This window comes from Nuphar pumila, chromosome 5 (assembly GCF_984573655.1).
Source record: "Nuphar pumila chromosome 5, dmNupPumi1.hap1.1, whole genome shotgun sequence".
In the NCBI taxonomy this organism is placed as follows: Eukaryota; Viridiplantae; Streptophyta; class Magnoliopsida; order Nymphaeales; family Nymphaeaceae; genus Nuphar; species Nuphar pumila.
Window position 1 is genome coordinate 122,058,438 of NC_143253.1, and position 22,492 is coordinate 122,080,929.

Genomic DNA, 22,492 nt, shown 5'->3' on the forward strand with positions numbered 1-22,492 from the left:
GAGGCCAGCTTCGACCTTGTGGCAAGGGATGCCACACCCGTAGGCTTTGAACTGATGACATTCGCAAGTCCTTCTGCTAGATGAGTGGAGCCCAAGAATGTCTTTCTCCTCGTTTTACCCGGGTGTGGATGGGTTGCCATTGATTTGGAAGTAAAGGGAACTTGGAAGATTCATTTGAAGGAATAGGGAGAAATGTTTGTTGAGATTTTTTCTATAATCTCAATGGAGATAAAATGAAATGTGTGGACTTTTTTTTTTCTTTTGAGAGAAAGGACGTGTCATTTCTACTTATAATTTATTGCTACTTTATCTTTCTTGCATTATTGTGGCAAAATATCGGCAAACAAATTAACTAAGAAAATAAAAACTATCTTCTATAAAAAGTAAAAGATTCTAAAAAATAAAAAATTAATTTCTTCTGATATTTACGTTTTTTATTGGATACGGAATTTCTCGCATTTTATTTTCATGATTTTCTTTTTTGAAAAAATCACCGTTGTTTGTGATCAGTGGAAGACCTAGGGCTTTAACTCGAGATTGGAGTCATCTGATTCTGGATCGGTCCTAATCTTCACAACGACATCGGCTAAACTTAGATGGACAGACAAAAAAAAAAAAATTCTTAATGCCACAAATCTTGTTCTCGCGAAATTCTCAAGTGAAAAAAAAATCTCGCAGATTTTGAAAATTTTGTATTTTCTCTCGGAGATATATCGGACATAACCGTATCAACTACATGCAAATATACAAATAAAAAATATAAAAATATTGAAAAAAGTGTTTCTACTGTGTTAATGTTGAGATTAGAAAAAAAATGTTAAGATAATCGATATGATGAAAATATCACGCCTTTTGGTATTCTATCGTCTTCTGAAAATATTCCGATAAAATTACGATATTTTAAAATAGTGCCGATATTTTTGACGCGAAGAAATATCAATGGATTTCAGAAGCAAGAAAGAGTGGCGAATTCCAACCACACGACGAGGCGTTAAGATGGCGAGGCTCAAGCTCAACAAGAGAACGCAGTAAGCGTTTCCGCTGCTTCTGCAGGCCCTCTCCCACGATGGCTTCTTCCCACTCGTCAATCTTCTTCGCTTCTCTGCAATCCCTTCTTCCCCACCACTCTCTTTCCTTCCCTCAAAACAGGAAGATTTCCCCCACCAATCCTCGTTTCAGAATTCCAAGCTCAGATTTTCCATCCCCTTCTTTTCGCCTCTCCAAACGCCTAGGAACCCAAGTAGCGAGGGAGCTTCGGAGGACGTCCACCCCTTCTTCGTCTTTGGCCACTGCTCCAGACGTCCCAACTGGGGCGGAGGAGTCCTCGGATGCTTCGGACAGAAGTTCGCTCGCGTCGGTCGTTCTTCCCACCAACGAGTCCCCCAATCTCCTCCGGGTTCGCCATACCGTAAGGACTATTCGTTTCATTATGTATTTTCTGTTTTTTTTTCGAAAAATTTATTGTTTTTGTTAGAAGGTGATGCTCATTTACTACTGTGCTGGTGGAGTTTGATGGGTATATGAAAAGTTTTCTGTTTCTCACTTCGTTGGGATTTAATTTCTTTCTTTTGGTATTTTTCATAAGTTCTATGACGCACCAAAAACTAAATACACTTCTTTTGGTTAACCATCAAATGCATTTTCTTGGTTCTTCAATTTCTTGCAATTGTCAGAGTATCTGCAGACTACTTGGTTGTGATTTTTTCACTTTGTATTTGGTGTTTTTCATGTCGTTTCTGATACCCCAATAAGAAAACAATTATTTTCTTCTTTTTCTGATGATGGAATAGAGTTCTTTTTATTAGCCACCAAATGCGTCACTTTGGTTCTGCTCCTTCTTGGTTCTTCAATTCCTTACAATTGGAAGAGTACCTGAAAACTTACTTGGTTGTGACTCATTTGCTTTCTGTTCGGTGATTTTTATGCGTTCTCTGACAACCCAATAAGTATTATAGTTCTCTTCGCTAACCACCATATGCACCACTTGAATTCTTAATGTTCTTGGTTCTTCAATTCTCTACCATTTGCCAGGTATTTGGAATCTTACTTGTCATGTGTACTTTCTTACGCCGTTCTAGCATCCCCTTAAGCTGGGGAAGGGCCGAATTTGAGCTCCCATCCTGCAGAGAAGATCTCAAAAGCATAATTTTGCGTGAAGATTCACTTTAGCTGCTCTCATGATATGACCCTGTATTATCCCTCATGCCACTTGTCTCAAATAGTATAATAGTTTATCTTCCTAATCTTACCAAGCTTTGTCAAATTATGCATTGAAATGAGTTGGGCGCTTAACGCATTCTGCTCACGTTGCCAGTTTCAGTAAGATACAGAATCCTGAAAGAAAACATTAAAATCACCCTTCAGATCTTAACTGCAGTGGATTTTATGCTCTTATGCTTTTAGATCGTTGCTATTAATTTCTTTCCTTCTTAGGTTTGATTATTGTTTTACAATCATGCAGTGTGCACATGTAATGGCCATGGCAGTGCAAAAGCTCTTCCCTGATGCTAAAGTGACAATAGGCCCATGGATCAACACTGGTTTTTACTACGATTTTGATATGGAACCTGTAACAGACAAGGACCTGAAGAGAATAAAAAAGGAAATGGTCAGCAGATATTTCTATTAAATCATTTCTTCATTTTTTTAGGAAGGTCTTTATCACCATACATACCTTGTGAATATTCCTTAAATTATTTGTTTCAGGGTCTGGAATTTATTTCTGACATCCTCTGTAGGATCACATTATCAGGCAAAATTTTCCTCTGATAAGGGAAGAGGTTTCAAGGGCAGAAGCTCAAAGACGGATAGAAGCAATTGGCGAGCATTACAAGTTGGAAATTCTTGAAAGTATTAAGACAGATCCGATCACAATATATCATATAGGTCAGTACAGTAACTTCACTATTCTTTCAAGTGTGTGACATGTATTCTTTCCAAGTTCTTCAATCATTTGGCATATATTCTATTTGTTTCATTTCACATTTTTTAGCTGGAGGATCTCTGACATTGAAATTCGCTGACTATGGGTCACTGGAAAGACTATAGAAAGCACTGGAAAATTTATATGGAATATAAGTGAGTTATTATGTTCCTATAATTTGGAAACTTACCATGTACTCTTTGTGGTTAACATTACATCCATCAAATCGAATTATTATGACAAGAATGGGGTTTTCTAATTCAAGTTTTATTTTTAGGTCAAACTTTATAGATATGTTTCCTTTTTTTGTCTTCCAGGCCTCCAGGTCTTGCAGCTTCATGTTTTTGACTATTGACCTTTCATTCCCATATATTTAAAAATTTGGCAGATTAATATGAATTGTTATGGACTTATTTTTCAACCAGCATTCGATTTACAAGTCCAAATGCGTTATCATTTTGAAGAGAAAATATTGATATTTACTTCCTTTTGTGTCTCTAATATATTTATTATTGACAAACATAGATGCTATCAACCCTTTAGTAGATGTGTACATTATGTAGTTATATTATTGGATGCTAGCTGCTTTTGGGGTTAATCATGGTCGTTGTAGGTTTAAGCAATATAACTTTGTCCTGACATGATGCAGGAATATGGTGAATAGTTCATGAATTTTCTTATCTGACTGAAATTTGTATTGTTTTTGCAAATTATATGATGTGTTTGTTTCTCCTGGTTTTGTTCACAATCAAGCATATGCATACTTCTCTATCTAAAACTTCTCCATGCATAAATATCAATTCTAAAGCAACTGGTTGCATAAGCAGGAAACAAATGGTGGGACTTATGTGCTGGACCCCATGTCGAAAGCACTGGCCATATTAACAAGAATGCTGTCATGCTTGAATCTGTGGCTGGGGCGTATTGGAGAGGGGATGAAAGTAAGCCAATGTTGCAGAGAATATATGGCACAGCCTGGGAAAATGAAGAACAGTTGAAGGCTTATCTCTATTTAAAAGAGGAAGCAAAACGCCGCGATCATAGGCGCCTTGGCCAAGAACTTGATTTGTTTTCTATACAGGTGCCTTCTTTTACTTTCAGTTTTTGGGGAGGATATACATTTTTATTATTGCTCCTATTCAATTTAGGTATATGCTGTCAGATAGGTGGGTGAAGTAAATTTTGTTAAAATATATCATGCGTATGGATCTGGATCCAGATCCATACGCATGGCATATTAAATGAAACACACATGCTAAATTCATCTTCATTAATGGCATCCTTGTAATATCTCTGATATTACAAGACTCGTTGTATACTTGTATTTTATAAATGTTAGGGTTTGGAGGTCGAGCATGTAGTGTGCCGCCCCAGCCGATTCTGCATCTCTCTCTCTCTCTACTTTCCTGTGCAGGCTCTTGCAGGCTGAACCTTATTGAGTGATCTTGGGGAGACAATTATTCGATCATTTCTTCTATGTGACAATCAAAGTGCAATAAACATTGCATGTAATCCTATCCAGCATAGCAGAACGAAGCACATTGAGATTGATCAACATTTCATACGGCAGAAAGTCGAGATGAAGGAGATAGAACTACGTCATGTTCGAACAAAAGATCAAGTGGCAGACCTGTTTACCAAGGGGTTAACAGGACGCCAATTTTGGTTATTGAAGAGCAAGTTGTACATGCTCCAAAATCACGTACAACTTGAGGGAGGGTGTTAAAATATATCATGCGTATGGATCTGGATCCAGATCCATATGCATGGCATATTAAATGAAACACACATGCTAAATTCATCTTCATTAATGGCATCCTTGTAATATCTCTGATATTACAAGACTCGTTGTATACTCCTTGTATTTTATAAATGTTAGGGTTTGGAGGTCGAGCATGTAGTGTGCCGCCCCAGCCGATTCTGCATCTCTCTCTTTCTCTCTCTCTCTCTCTACTTTCCTGTGCAGGCTCTTGCATGCTGAACCACACATACGAGATCAAAATCTCATAAATTTTCCATGTAATTCTGGTGCAAGTACAATAAAAAATTTGAAATTTTTTCTTTCCATCGCAAATGTGATGAATTCTGGAAAGACTATTTAACTATTCAAGAACATTCAGTGTGTGCTGCAGATATAAAGGAACAGATTGAACACTAGCTGTGGTTTTAGCATTTGCTTTATTTCCTAGAACTGATGGCGTACCAGATATGTATCAGATATTCATCCTTCTCTGCTAATGGAATGAAAATTGACCTGCCCACTGCTAGATACCAGGAATTGTTAGCAATTAGACTCATGCAATATGATGACTCCTCTTCAGTTGATTGAGATCCTCTAACCTGCTACAATACTATGGTACTACTAACTCTAGATGCTCTCTCTCTCTCTCTCTCTCGTGCTGTGTACTGAACTCACTACTGTAACTTTAGCACACCCTATGCAGGTACATAACCGACTCATGTTTGGAGAGTGCAGGATCTTATATGGATCTTGTTACTCTATTGAAGTCAATTGCTACAATAGATGCCTTGGGACTGTTAGATTTTATAAAACCAGAGTTTCATCATGCGTGAAGGGTGAAAAACAGAGAGAGAGAGCAGCTGCAGAGAAAACCAGATTCTCGATCCAGGAATCGGATGTTGAACCTTTCATTATATGCTATTACTGATACAAAGATTTTAGGGTACTAAAATACCCTTTTACAACAGAATACAATAACACATGTGCCATTAATGAAGGAATATAACACATGATTACGGTCATGGGTCTGGACCCTGACCCGTGACCCAAACACGTCTTTTCACCCTCCTTCAAGTTGTGCATGGTTTTGAACCATGAACAACTTGCCTTTTAACATCCAAAACCTGTCTTTAGTCAATCCTTTTGTGAATATATCAGCCACTTGATCAGTAGTCCATACAAATTCAGGCTCAATCTCCTTCTCATCTACCTTTTGTCTCACAAAATGTTTATCTATTTCGACGTGTTTGGCACGACTGTGATAAATGGGATTAAAGGACATATTGATGGCACTTTGATTATCACATAAAAGGAGGGATCGAGAGATCGATTCTCCTACTTCTGTCAGTAATTGCCTAATCCGGGTAGCTTCAGCAGTAGTGGCTACCATTGACCTATACTCGGCTTCTGTACCTGATTTAGCAACAACCTTTTGTTTCTTACTACTCTAGGATACCAAATTCATCCCAACAAACACACAATAGCCGGATACAGATCTGCGTTCATTTGGATCTTCTGCCCAGTCTGCATCAGTATAGACAATAATTTCATGTTCATTTTTCTCATTTGTCCTTTTTCTATACAAAAAGCCATCCCCAACCGTTCCCTTCAAGTACCGAAGTGTTCGTTTAACTGCTTCCATATGTCCTTCACGCGGCTCATGCATGAACTGAGAGACCTGATTTACTGAGTAAACAATATCAGGTCTAGTGAAAGTAAGATATTGCAACATGCCTATTATGCTACGATATTTTGTAGGATTCTCATATAGATCTCCATCTTGAGAATTGAGTTTCTGGTGAAGGACGCTAGGAGTTTCTAAGGGTTTGCAAATTTTCATAATAGCCTTATTAAGAACATCAATAGTGTACTTTTGTTGGGTGGGAGTCATTCCTTCAGAAGTACTGTCAACTTCAACTCCAAGGAAGTATCACAATTTTCCAAGATTCTTTATTTTGAATCTCTGATTCAAGAGATGTTTGACCTCCTCAATATGAACTTTGGAATTACCTGTGATGACAATATCATCCACATATATTAACAGCAGAGTGACCACATCTTGGTTCTTGAATATAAACAAGGAATGGTCAAAGAGAGATCGCCTAAAACCATATTTTTGTATTTCAAGATAGAAACTATCAAACCAGGAACGGGATGCCTGCTTCAATCCGTATATCGCTCTTTTTAGTTTGCATACGTATTTTGTAGGATTGCCTTCTGCATAGCCAGTGGGTTGTTCTATGTATACTTTCTCCTTCAAATTTTCATGGAGAAAAACATTTTTGACATCAAGTTGACTAATTGTCCACTGATGTTTAACAACTAAAGATAGTATGACTCTGATTGTCCCCATTTTCACAATTGGACTAAAGCTCTCATCATAATCCTGTCCTTGCTCCTGTGTAAATCCTTTTGCGACAAATCTTGCCTTGTACCGTTCTATAGTCCCATCCGGTTTGTACTTTATTTTGTACACCCATTTCGACCCAACTACATTTCTGTCAGGTGGTCTGGGAACAACATCCCAGGTACTACATTCATGTAGTGCTTCTATTTCTTCATTCATTGCTTCAACCCATCTTTTAGAATTTGCTGCTTGAGAAAATGTTGTGGGCTCATCTTCCTTGCTCAAGGCAGTTAAAAAAAGTTGAAAGTCCAGTGAAATTTTTTCATAACTGACCCATCTTTCTATCAGATGACGAGAGCGGGTGGGTCTACTAACCTCAAAGGTAGGAGTGGATGTAGAAAGTGTATCCATTTCCTGATTAAAGTTAGTGGGTGCATCCCTTTCTCGTCGGGTATAAACAAGACCTTTATACCTTTCTGGAACCAAAGATGACTCTGTACTCTCTTGTGCAATCAGCCTATCAGCAGACATAGATCCTTTATCCTTCTGATCACAATCTGAAGAACAAATATCACTAGTGGCGGAGAAAAGTTCAGAATTCAACCAAGGATGATAGACCTCAACTTTGGAATTTGATTCAGAAGTAATGCGTTGATGATCAAAATTCAATTCATCGAAGATAACATTTCTTGATATTTTGATGCGCTTGCTCATGGGATCATAACACATGTATCCTTTATAGTCATCTGCATATCCCACAAACCTGCACTTTAAGGCCTTGTCCTGAAACTTATGTCTCATTGAACTGTCAATATGAGCATAACATACACAACCAAACACACACAAATCATGATAGTTGGGCTGAACTTCAAATAGGGAAAAGTAAGGAGATTTGTTCTCCAAAATAATCATGGGCAATCGATTTATCACATGGACTGTTGAATGAAAGGCTTCTGTCCATAGAGTAATCGAAAGATTACTATCATGTATCATACTCATTGCACTCTCAACAATATGGCGATGCTTCCTTTCAGCAATCCCATTCTGCTGAGGTGTATGAGAGCAATACACCCTTTTCTTTATTCCATTACTTCGAAGAAAGTTAGTAAAATCACTTGAAGAGAATTCACCTCCTTCATCACATTAGAAACAAAGAATGTTTTTAGAAAATTGATTCTTGAAAAAGGTGTGAAAATTTTGAAACAACTTGAAGGTCTCAGACTTGTGTTTTATAAAGAAAATCCAAGTATAATGAGAATAACTGTCAACAAATATAAGATAATATCTAGTTCCAGATAAAGAAGCAACTGGGGTAGGTCCCCAAACATCAGAACAAATAATCTCAAAGGGTCTTGAAGCTCTTTTATTGATAGAATGAAAAGGTAAAACATGACTCTTACATAAGAGACAACTAGAACATTTGTTGTCATTGACATTTATTCCTAAACTAGACTTGGGAATGAGGTTATTTGAAACAAACTTCTCAATGAAACTACTACTGCAATGACCTAAACGACCATGCCAAAGATTTGGCTTATTGGATTTAGAGACACTAAAAACACATGTAGGAATCACTGAGGGCGATGATGAGGAGAACTTCAAGTTTGGGTCAAGAGGGCGAACACGAGCGAAAGGATCTTCTTGGAAAACATACATATTGCCTTGTCGTTTTCCTTTAGCGAACATTTCCCTCGTGCAGAGATCCTTGACAAGAACAGAAGGAGGAGTAAATTCAACTGAAGCATTGACATCATCAACAAGCTTGAAAACCAAAATAATATTTTTCTTGATGTTGGGAGCATAAAGAACCTTTGAAAGACTAAGAGAGGACTTTGTCATGGGTATAACGAAATTTCCAATATGAGAGATAGGATGGTGGGATCCATCCCTAGTGACTATACTATTTCTACCAATGTAAGGAACAAGGTTTAGGAGCTTACCAGCATCACCAGTAACATGAGTCGCTGCCCCAGAGTCCACGTACCAAGTACCTTCCTCATTCTGTTTCAGGTTTAATCCTGCCAGGGCTGACAATAACAATTCTTTTACTTCTCTGCTGGCCTTTATGCTGTCTGTTCCTCTCTTTGCTTCAGTCTGTGTTGATTTCCCTTTATTTAGGGGATTAAACCAACAATTAGCTTTGATGTGCCCCCTTTTATTACACAAAAAACAAGTAGGGATTGGCCTTTGTCGCTGTGAGTTGGGATGTATGTTGGGTGTAGGTAATAGCCCACAGCCTCCTTGTCCACTTCTTCCTTGTCCTCCTCTTCCCTTAACATCATAATTTTCTCGTCCTCGTCCATAGGCTACCCCTGTGGCAATGACCTCTTGCGTCCCTGTATGCATATGCGATTCTTCAGAAAACCCTTTCAAGTTCATCTCATATTGAAGTAGTTTTGCACGTAGGTCTTCAAATCTGGGCAGATCAGGTAAACACAATAAGGAAGTAATAATCATATGATAGTCAGACCCCAATCCACTCAGAGTTTGCTGTACCATATCTTTATCAGTCACTGCACACCCAACCACTGCTAATTGATTTGTGATGATCTTCATTTTGTTTGAGTATTCCATGATAGTCATCTGAAATTCCCTTTTAAGAAATACAATCCTGGTCTGAGAAACCTGTGAATATGTCTGAACTAGTCTGTTCCAAAGTTGCATGGCAGTGCAGTCATCTGGAATTGTCACAAGCACCTCTTGTGACAATGTAGAGGTAATGTAAGCAACTAGCGCCTGATCTCTTTTCATCAAAGCCACAAATTCTGGATTTCTAACATATATTATGGTAGATGCTCCTTTATTGTCCTTTTCCTCATATGATATAAACTCTAGAGGAACTGAAACAGATCCATCCAGATGTCCAGAAAGATCCTGACTCCTAATGAAAGGAATGATCTGCCTCTTCCAAGTCAGGAAATTGGAATTGTTTAATTTTTCAGACACGAGTTGATTAAGAAAGCTTGAAGAAAGGTTCGACTGAGAAGAAAATGGATCTATGTTTTATGATAAGAATAGGGAGAATGTGTCTATCCCACAACCCGATAATAGCTAAGAAATCAGTATATAGAAAGACAACTTTCAACTTCAAGGAAATTCCTGCAGTCTTTTTTTTTTGTTGTTGCTGCTGCTGACAGAATAGTCACGCAGATGACTAAAAATAACTGGAACTTCCCTTTTTTTTTGCAAAATAAACTATACCAGGCTATGTGAAGAACGATAAACAATAATTAAGAGGAAAACTGAAATAAACCAAATCTGGTATCTAATTTAGATGGAATATTGAATTCCGATCAGATCTGTAATTATCCAGATGTGAATAAAAACGGCGGTAATCACTAAGTACGAAAATTTAAGAGAAACACATAAATGAAGCTCAGACCCGATTTTGATTTAAAACATTCAATGATAAAGATAATGAAAATGTCAAACGACAGATGGAGTCAGATCTGATTGACAAGGAGAAAAATGAGGTTGATAGACTGCTGATTACCTGATCAGATTTGATTCTGATCAACAAGTTGATTTAAAACCAAACTGAGATTAAAAAAGACCACACAGAAACTATCAATGAGCGAAAAACGTGATCAGATATGAATCTGATCAGATTTGATCAAGATGGGTTACTGAAGTGCTCCGCACACACAGAGAAGAGGTACCGAAGAAGCGAGATCACTAGAGAGACACAGCGTAACGATGACGTCGACGGCGACGACAATGACGAGAGAGAGAGAAGTGCAGGCAGGAAGAAGAAGAGATTAAAAAATCGATTTTCTGACTTGTGAGACTAAACAATCTTTTTAGACATACCTTTTTGGAAGTAATCCCAGATCCAGCTCTAGCGTGGCTCTGATACCATGTTAGATTTTATAAAACTAGAGTTTCATTGTGAAGGAGCTGCAGAGAAAACCAAATTCTCGATCCAGGAATCGGCTGCTGAACCTTTCATTATATGCTATTACTGATACAAAGATTTTAGGGTATTAAAATACCCTTTTACAATAGAATACAATAACACATGTGCCATTAATGAAGGAATATAACACATGATTACGGTCACGGGTCTGGACCGTGACCCATGACCCAAACACGTCTTTTCAGGGACCCCTTATTCTGGTCTTCCTTGTCCCTATGAAGACTGAAAGGATGCTAATACTGCTTGCTAACTGCAACTTTTGTTTCTTCTTACTTGCACACGCACACATGCAAACAAGGTGCTCTCAACATCTCTGGCATTTAGTGGAAATTGCAGCATCTGTTACAAGCAAATTTTAAAGTGCCACGGGGGCTTCTATTTGTTACCGTCAAGGGCGTTTTAGTCCAAAAAGTAACATTGAAAGGTTCTATATGTTTCCAGTGTACCTTCCTTTTAATGGAATCACCTGCTTATCCTTGGTGATGGCCATTAATGTAGGGTACTGCCATGAATTTCACAATCTCTCAGGGTGAAAAGAAAGTCATGAACATGTCAACATTGACTGATGGCTATGGATGAACCAAGGAACTCACCAACCTTTATTACCCCCTCAAACTTAATAACTCAAGTGTGACTGTTATTGATTTGCAGGACTATTTTCAATTATCACTTGTTTGCAGCATTCAATCACACAACTGCTTTTCATTTTGCACCTTTTATTATATAGGCCACATTGATTCTCAAGTTAAATAGGTTAGGGATAAACCAATGAGAACAAAAATCAAGCTAATACATTTTTTATCCTTTTGTGTTGCCTTTTGTTGGCTATTGTATTGTCCCTTAGTGGACTTGTGCTTGTGCATGTTGTGATTGTGATCTTGTAAGCCCTTAGTGGCATTGGTTCTATATTTTTTCCCACTATTTCATTACATGATTTCAGAGCCATAGTGCTCTTGGTCTTGTGGGAAGCATCATCAAGTGTTCGTGGTGACTTTCACGCGCTTTGTTCTCTTTCTCCCTCTTTCTTCTATCACTCAAGATGGAGCATGAACAAAAGATCAATTTATCCTTCAAGTTAAATGGCTCCAACTACATAGTGTGAGCATCCACAATGGAAAATAACCTCAAAGGCAAAAAACTTTGGAGATATGTGTGAAATGAAATGGGGATCTTCGAAACACGAGCTTAGATTAACAAGAGCAAGTGTCAAGAATGACACTAAAGCATAACCCTTAAAAAGGGTATAACTGGAAACAAAATAAAAATGTATTCTTTATTGATATGAAAAACCAATTGCTTAAGAAGCATTGGAGTAAAATACAAGAGGGGCTGCACCCCTTTATATACACAGCTGAAAGAGGACTCAATAGAGCTGTTGGGCATAGTCCAACAACTCTATTAAGAGCTGTTGGAATGTGTCAGTCCAACAGCTCTATTGCTAGTCAAGTCTGGACAGGACTTGACTAGCAACAGTCATTCTAGTTCAAACTGAACTAGATGACATAAAGAAAAAAAATAAAAATAAAGGAAAAAAATTACAGAAATGAAAGAAATGAAAAATGTATTTATATATATATATAATAATATAATATTATTATATATACATATATGTACAGTTTTACATTTTAACACTCCCCCTCAAACTTACGGTACAATGAGTGAAAGTTTGTCTAAGAGAAAGTGAAATCGGGGAGCAGCAAGAGGCTTTGTAAAGAAGTCTGCTAACTGATATTCTGAAGTGACATATGGCAGATCAATTATCCCGTGTAGATATTCCTCTATGACGTAGTGACAATCCATTTTGATGTGTTTGGTGCGTTCGTGGAATGTTCTGTTACTGACAATATAGATCGCACTTTTGTTGTCACAACACATTTGTGAAGCCTTTGTTGCTTCAACTCCCATGTCAGCAAGCAGTCGTCGGAGCCAAACTACTTCCATGGTCGTGGTTGCCATGGCTCTGTATTCAGCTTCGTTGGATGAGAGAGATACCTTCTGCTGCTTTTTATACCTTCACGAGATTAATGATTCCCCTAAAAAGACACAAAAGCCAGTGGTTGAGTGCATGTTATTGGGATCACCTCCCCAATCAGCATCAGTATATGCAATTAAATCAAAAGAAGAGGAGGAAGATAAGAAAAATCCTTGTGAAAGAGAGGACTTGATGTATCTGATAATACGCATGACTGCTCCCATATGAACAGAAGTAGGAGCATGTTGAAATTGACTTGCTGTATGAACAACATGTGCTATATCTGGTCTGGTAATGGATAGATAGGAAAGTGCCCTGACAAGCTGTCTGTAAGGAGTAGGGTCTGCAAGAAGTTCTCCATCATCAATCTTCATTTTAACATTAACAACTTCTGGAGTGTCGACTTTCTTATCATCAGTAATACCAGACCTGAAAACAATATCAAAAGCAAATTTAGTCTGAGATAATAAATACCCTCTAGGAGAATAAGCAACTTCAATGCCTAAAAAATATCTCAACAAACCCAAATCAGTCATTTCAAAATGAGATTTAAGAAGTGTTTTGATTGTTTCAACTCCCTGTTTATCGCTTCCGGTGATGATCATATCATCCACATAGAGAAGAAGCACAATGATCCCTGCATCAGAATTCTTAATAAACAAAACAGTTTCAGTTAAACAGAATTGAAAACTAATATCAATCATAACACGACTAAACCTATCATACCAAGCTTTTGGTGCTTGTTTAAGTCCATAAAGAGCTTTTTCTAAGCGAAGGACTTTACCCTTAGGAATACTTAGACCAGGAGGGGGTTCCATATATATACTTCTTCAACTAGCGTTCCATTTAAAAAAGCATTTTTGACATCCATTTGAAAAATAAACCATTTTTTGATAGAAACTAAGGCAATTAAGGTTCGGACAGTAGTCATACGAGCCACCGGAGCAAAGGTTTCTTCATAATCAATCCCATATTCTTGGGCATAACCTTTGGCTACTAAACGGGCTTTATATCTTTCAAGAGTACCATCACTCTTGGTTTTAATTTTATAAACCCATCGACATCCTATAGTTTTCTTTCCTGGAGGAAGATCTTGAATATTCCATGTAGAAGCCTTTTCAAGTGCATCTAATTCAGCTTTCATGGCTTCTATCCATTTGATATCATTTTTTGCTTGAAAATATGTGGATGGTTCTTCATATGAGTGAATTAATGCAATAACTGCCCTATATGTGGGTGAGAAAGACTCGTATGATACAAACTTTCCTGGAGGCCTCGAGATTCGGGTTGATTGTCTAGTTAGAATGTTAGAATATTTCTCAAGTGCATATGGAGGATTAGACTCTTGTCACCTGAAATATTGAATACTAGTATCTCTATGAACTTCTTCATTTTCAACATTAAGATCAATAATTCTTTGATCATCATCAAAGTTACAGTCAAGGTCATATTCATCAGATGTTGATGTTAGATCTAGCAAAAAGGAGTACTCAGTGACGTCTTTTAATTTTCTAAAATCAAAGAAGCTCTCCTTTTCAAGAAAGGAAACATTTCTAGATACATATAGTTTATTAGTTTTGAAGTCAAAACATCTATAACCTTTCTGGTTTTCAGCATATCCTAAAAAGGCACAGGGAATCGCACGAGGGGAAAGTTTATCATTTTTGTCAGTAAATATGAAACATTTGCACCCAAATATTCTTAGTCTAGAGTAGTCTGGAGAAATGTTCATAAGTTTTTCAATGGGAGTGATATTTTGTAACGAAGAAGATGACATCCTATTAATGAGATAGGTGGCAGTTAAGGCAACTTCTGCCCAAAAGTCTTTCGGGACTTGATTTGCTATTAATAAAGTCCTAGTGGTTTCTATAATATGGCGATGTTTTCGTTCTGCCAGTCCATTTTGTTGAGGTGTATAAGGACAAGATCTTTGATGTGTGATGCCATGCAATTTAAGATAATTTTGAAAATCTGTGGATAAAAACTCTCCCCCTGAATCTGTGCGAAAAATAGTAATATCATTTTAAAACTTGTTTTTAACCATATTATGAAAAATTTGAAAGTATGAAAATACTTCAGACTTATGTTTGAGAAAGTACATCCACGTATGTCGGGAGAAATCATCGACAAAAATAATATAGTAAACAAATCCTCCTTTAGAAATTACTGTTGCAGGACCCCAAACATCCGAGTGTATTAATTCAAGTGGTCTTGAAGAGAAAAAGGTTCTGTTCTGAAATGGTAATCTTTTCATTTTGCCGAGAATACAATCTTTACAATAAAATGATTCAGAGTTACAAAATTTCCCTAGATTTGGAAAATGTTGGATTTTGGCTATATGTGAGTGACCAAGTCTCTTATGCCACAGTTCCAACTCTATTTTTTGAATATTATAACAAAAAGCTTTCTTCGGCATTTCCAAAAAATCCATGTAATAGAGTCCTCCTTCTCTATGGCCTTCCCCAATCAGCTTGCCTGACTGGCGATCCTGTGTTAGAAAGTGACTTGGAATACCTTGGGTTCAATAATGAACCCATACTTATGCACGTAAAGTGCAAATATACCCATTAAAGGGAAACAACACACGCACATAATGTGCCAATACATAAAACCCATAAAAAGGGGAAAATATGACTTAAAGTCATAAGTTACATATCATTGAAGAATAATGGAGAAGGGGTGAAAACCCCATTACAATGGAGCATAAGCTCCCACGAGAATACAAAATACAAAGGGGAAATCCCCTATTTATAAGCATGAAAAGGGACCACCTTGGGGGCTCCCAAAGGGGACGTTGGAGAGCCCCCAACGGTCACATTTGTGACCGTTGGGGGCTCCCAACGTCACTTTTGGGAGGCCCCCAATGTGGTACGAAATCCAAAAATATAAAAAACAAAAAATAAAAATAAAAATAAAACAAAAATTACAATGCATATTCCAATTGGAATATGCGTAAAATGCTAATTTACAAGAATACCCTTGAGGGTATTTTAAGAAGATAAAATATATATATTTATATATATATAAATAGAGATATGTATACATATATATATATATGTATACGTATCTTTTTATATATATATATATAAATATATATATGTACATTTAAGGATCAACATATTTTAACACCCCCCCTCAATCTTTGCGGGGAAACGAAAAGATTGAACAAAGGGCAAGACTCCAAGAGGCTCCGGCAAGGATGCAATGGAACTTGAAAAGACCTTCCTCCTATTGTCTTCAAATTTCCCGAACTATCCAGGGTACTTCTCTTTGTCCTATCTCCAAGATCCTGTGAAATAACAACAAAGAAACAAGTAAAACAAATCTTTGTACTTTTATTCAAATGGAACATTTCTAACTAGCACAGGTTAGAAGAGATGCAAATTATGCAAAAATGACACCAAAGTTTCAAAATCATATATCATGTTTAAAACAAAATGAGCGGAAGCAAATTATGCAGAAATAAATTCCAAGAATGCATAATGCATTCATAAGGTCCAACGTTGGACAAATATAACCCCATAATGGGGAATAACAAAATGGTCCACTAAGGGACACCTCAATAAGCCTACGAAGAGGCATGATATACATAAACATTATTGAATGAGGGCCCAAAAAAAGGCCATAAAGAGCATATGCATATACTTATCATGAAATGAATTAATACTCAAAGAACTCATTAATGAACATGCTTCAAACATGTAATGAAGTGCCAAACAAGAGAAACAAAGTTTCCAAGCATACTTTAGGCAAAATAAACCCAAGAGTTCACAAGGTTTTAAAATCATTTATGAAAGACATACTTAATACACATTTTGCATATAAGGGTGGCAAAAACCATAAGCACTCAATATATAGATTAAATGCTAAGAAATCAACTTGATATGCATATCAAAAATATGATTTGCTTAAAAAACACAAGTCATGAATGAAATTTTGCAAATTTCAACAATAGTTTATCCATTACAAACATCTTCCTCATTAGTCCTCCAAAACCCATAAATCAAGTGTATAAGCTACTAGATCAAGAATATAAAGCCATTAAAGGCCAAAAACACACACAAAGGTGTGTAAAAGAACCTCTTGTCTACATATAATAATACTTGAAATAAGTGCATCTACGACAAGAACAAGAGAATACATGCCAACATGGACTAAAAAGTATCTCTTGTCTACGTAAAAAATACACTTAAAACCAAGTATGTTCAGCTACTAGAACAAGAGTAATAAGCCAACCATGGGCTAAAACATAATACATCTCTTGTCTACATATGATAGCACTTGAAATGAGTGAAATAAGCCAACCATGGGCATACATCTTAAGCGACTAGAACAAGGACACAAACGCCAACATAGGCTAAAAATCACACACCATGGTGTGAATCAACGTGCCTTGTCTACATATAAAAACACTCAAGACAAGTGTGTTCAGCTACTAGACCAAGAGAGCAAAAGCCAACAAAGGGCTAAAAACATACGAAGGTGTAATAAACTTCTTGTCTACATATGATGACACTTAGATAATGGGCATACAAGGAAAAGACTTTTGAGGCAATAAACTTGTAATGAAAATAAACCTCGAATGAAACAATATTCCTTTTAAAACATGAATACTCATAACAATAACATTTTGGAATAAATGCATGTAAAAGTATCTTCAACAAGATGATAAAATAATATTCTTTAGAACAAATGTGTGAACATACACACACCAAGAACACTTGTGAAAAAACACAAGAACACATGTGCACAATAAGCACAACATTCAGAATCACAAATGTGCAAATGCACTCATAAGATTCATAAATAAAAGGTTGGGCTATAATCCCAAAACACCTTGATTTTAAATATACCTTAAAGCATTTAAGGTTTCAAACACCATATGTCCATCAGATTTACATAGAAGCATCCATAACATCAATGGCCACAAGAGAAAAAAAGAGTGACACACTCATAATTAGAGATCAAATATCAACTCATTTTAGAGTCCCAAGGTGCCCATAACTCACCTCAACAACCATCTATAATATGGAAGGTGGACAATCTAAAATGATACAACACGAGGTGCCCATAACTTACCTCGACAAACATCTCTAATATGACAATAATAAGGCCAAATAAATGATGCATTAAATAACATGTGATGGACAAATATAAATGCCAAAAAGGGCAATAAACACATAAGGAATCATTTTCCAAAAAGTTTTTACAAAGAGGACCGATTAACAAATTGAATCAAAGGTCCAATATAATCCATAAAAAACAATTTTGCATAAACACGAATTATGCCTAATCTTTAAAAGAAGTCTTGTATCAAAAAGACCACAACATAAAGAATTCATCAAGACAATGAAGCTTTTAATCAAAGAAATCATAAGAACCGTGATGGTTCACAAAGAAGGCTTTAACACAATACTCAAGGAAAAAGTACTTGAAAATTTATAGATTTGGGATTAAATCCCATACAACAAGTTTTAAATATTCTTTGATTGAGATGAGATATGCGGAAACGTACAAAGTGCTATAAGCACTTACAATGATTTAAAAAGGACTCAATATCTAAATTCATTATGTTTTTCACAGTAAGAAATGTGCATAAAGGCTCCATAATACAAAAATGTCTACGAAGAGACAATACACATGTAAGCACACAAGGCTTTATAAAAGATGTGCACGAAAACACTCATACAATACTTGAACAAATACACACCAAGGTGTAAACAAACATGCACTAAGGCATGTATATCATAAAAAAAGAGAGAATGCATACAAGCGCAAAAATTTTGAGAAGCAAATGTGCACAAAATACAAAAATACACAAAAGTGAGCAAGTATGCACTTTATAAAAAGAGCAATGCTTGAAATTCTCAAGTTTCAATTATGTAATTACATGCTTGACAAGTGCAATTGAGGACAACTAAAACTATATTATGGCCAATGTAGGCATTTTTAAAGATATTTTTAAGAGATTTCGAAACCTTATGAAAAATACAAACCAACAAGTTTATAAGGATGAAAAATGAAATCATTTATACCAAAAAAGGATGCAATAGATGAACTATGCATTCTATGTGGGAAATTCCTTTTTTAAAAACAATCTTTCCTAATGGTTTATCATAAATAATTTTTCAAAAAAGAAACATTGAAAAACTTTTTAGGAGTTCTTATAAGTTATCATTAACAAGAACTACTTTAGGATTCAACAAAGATTTTAGATGTGAGAGATTCTCATATAATGATTATATCAAATTTTTCAAAAATGCATTAAAATCCATAATCAAGAGAGGAACTCAAATCAAATTAGGGTTCATATGAGAGTTAAGAAATTTTAAGCAAAGATCATTATTTTAGCAAGAGATCATATATAATTTTAAAAGTTAACTTATAGGTCAATCATGAAATACTTATTTAAGAACTATAAATCTCACATAATTGAAGGTAATTTTTTTTTTTTAAAACATAAATTACTATTATATGCTGTGAGTAGTTCGATAAATAGACACAAATTTTATATTGGGACAACAAACGATTTCACCAAATTTAGGAGATATTTTCAAAATATATGAGCACACGAAATGTGAAAAGAAATAATTCAACTATCATGACCATCAAACGAACAAACTATATGCAAGAAACATACTTTCAAATGCATAATACTTTTTGAGAAAAGGGATACATACCGAATAACTTCAAAAGCATCATACTTTAGGAAGAGCAATGAATACTTCACCATTTCTTTGAGCGACACGCTTTCCGTTGCACCAAGAGACAACCCCATCGTGACCTTGCTCTGATACCATGTTAGAAAGTGACTTGGAATACCTTGGGTTCAATAATGAACCCATACTTATGCACGTAAAGTGCAAATATACCCATTAAAGGGAAACAACACACGCACATAATGTGCCAATACATAAAACCCATAAAAAGGGGAAAATATGACTTAAAGTCATAAGTTACATATCATTGAAGAATAATGGAGAAGGGGTGAAAACCCCATTACAATGGAGCATAAGCTCCCACGAGAATACAAAATACAAAGGGGAAATCCCTTATTTATAAGCATGAAAAGGGACCACCTTGGGGGCTCCCTAAGGGGACGTTGGAGAGCCCCCAACGGTCACATTTGTGACCGTTGGGGGCTCCCAACGTCACTTTTGGGAGGCCCCCAATGTGGTACGAAATCCAAAAATATAAAAAAAATAAAAAAAAATAAAACAAAAATTACAATGCATATTCCAATTGGAATATGCGTAAAATGCTAATTTACAAGAATACCCTTGAGGGTATTTTAGGAAGATAAAATATATATATTTATATATATATAAATAGAGATATGTATACATATATATATGTATACGTATCTTTATATATATATAAATATATATATGTACATTTAAGGATCAACATATTTTAACAATCCTGTACCCAACAACCATGAGAAGAAAAAGAAATATTACACTCATAATCAGAAATTTGAGATACAGATAAAAGATTTAAATTTAACTTGGGAACATGTCTAATTTCTGGAATAAATTTTTTTTTTGTTTTATAAATTTTTTCAAAATTTCCTATTCCTTCTATTTCAATAGAAGTCTCATCAGCAGTAAAGACCTTTGACACACTTGTTTTATTTTTAACACATTTGGATAGACTTTGATTATTTGGGGTCATATGAAAAGATGCACCAGAGTCAAGAAGCCAAGAAATTTTACCTAGATCAGAAAAAGATGAGGCTGCTGCGCCGGTTGAAGCTTCAGATGAGGAAGAGACACCTTTGATGAGAGGTTGAAGAATCTCCATTAGTTGGGCCAGGGAAACTGGTGCATCCTGATCTTTAGGCTCCGATCCAGCAATTGGAGCTCTTTTTTCTCTCAGCTCCTTAAGTTTGGGACTTTGTGGCCTGTAGTGTCCCGGTTCATGACAGTGATGACAAATAACTTTCTTCTTATCATAGTCACCATTTTGTCGGTTAAAGTGAGGAGGCCTATATGATCGAACATGATTCCCTGGTCTAGACACGGCTAAAACGGAATCATCTTCAATTTTTAAAGAACCTTTCCGGAGACGATTTTCTTCCATTGTTAACTCTTCAATAGTTTCAACAATAGAAGGAATTTTTCCCCGGTGAAGTAGGGCCGATTTAGTGGTTTCAAATTTCGGCCTTAATCCAGTGATAAACTGGTAAAAATGTTCAGCATCGAGTTGTTTCTGACGAAGCTCGATGTCTTCGGCACAATGCCACTTTGGTTCTAAAAGGGAAAGTTCTTCCCAAAGATCGGACAACCCATTGTAATATTCACGAATAGTTTTGTCTCCTTGTGTCATCATTCGAACTTTTTCTTGGAGGTTGCACACGTGTGCAATATCTTTAAGGGAATACATATTCTTAAGGTATTCCCATGCCTTATCAGCATGATCAAATTTGGCAAGACTTGAGCATTTTTTAATGTCAACGCTATTGATAAGCCATGACATTATCTTCACATGAGATATTCTCCATTCTTTCCATTTCTTCTCGTATGAGGCAATAACCTTGATTTTCTCTTCTTCTGATAGAGGGACCTCTTTATCTCCCTTCTTTTTAGTAAGAGATAGCTTAGGTTCCGAATCGGAACCATCCACAATCCCCCATAAGCCTTTTCCCCATATATGGTGCTTCATGATTGAAGCCCATGTTACATAGTTCGTATCACTTAGTTTCATAGGCATGATGGTGACTTTATCATTGTCATCCATCGATTACAAGGAGAGAAAGAATAGGGATAGAAGAGAAACAAGAAGGAAAATGAAAAAGAAAGAAAAAAAATAATACAACAAGATGTGAAATCCTCTCCAATGAAGTGATAAAACACTTCTCTTCAAGTGGCGAACACTTTTGCAAATGGGCACGGAAACCGAGGCAGCTTTTCCTCAAGATTTAGTACTTCTGCGGCTCTGATACCATGAAATGAAATGGGGATCTTCGAAACACAAGCTTAGATTAACAAGAGCAAGTGTCAAGAATGACACTAAAGCATAACCCTTAAAAAGGGTATAACTGGAAACAAAATAAAAATAAAAATGTATTCTTTATTGATATGAAAAACCAATTGCTTAAGAAGCATTGGAGTGAAATACAAGAGGGGCTGCACCCCTTTATATACACAGCTGAAAGAGGACTCAATAGAGCTGTTGGGCACAGTCCAACAACTCTATTTAGAGCTGTTGGAATGTGTCAGTCCAACAGCTCTATTGCTAGTCAAGTCTGGACAGGACTTGACTAGCAACAGTCATTCTAGTTCAAACTGAACTAGATGACATAAAGAAAAAAAACAAAAATAAAAGAAAAAAATTACAGAAATGAAAGAAATGAAAAATGTATTTATATATATATATAATAATATAATATTATTATATATAAATATATGTACAGTTTTACATTTTAACAATGTGATGGACACTATCCCAAGGCCACAACTCAAGCTCACCAAAAGAGAAGGAGATCAAAAGAAAGCCTTGGAAGGTGATGCACATATGAAAGCTATTCAAGATCACCAAACTAAGGTAGAGGATTGAGAAAGTAACCATGATAAGATTCTTGCATGGTTTAT

General features: G+C 36.2%; 1 protein-coding gene across 1 annotated transcript in view; it reads left to right on the forward strand.

Moving 5' to 3' along the window:
- Positions 1-965: 965 nt before the first annotated feature.
- The window catches only part of LOC149838447 (threonine--tRNA ligase, chloroplastic/mitochondrial 2-like), a 36,075-nt gene continuing 14,548 nt past the window's right edge, over positions 966-22,492 (forward strand). The window contains exons 1-4 of the mRNA XM_090006600.1: positions 966-1,408; positions 2,462-2,608; positions 2,739-2,886; positions 3,751-4,004. Coding sequence (XP_089862726.1) covers positions 1,067-1,408; positions 2,462-2,608; positions 2,739-2,886; positions 3,751-4,004 — 891 coding nt within the window. The 5' untranslated portion in view covers positions 966-1,066. The remainder of the gene's footprint in view (positions 1,409-2,461; positions 2,609-2,738; positions 2,887-3,750; positions 4,005-22,492) is intronic.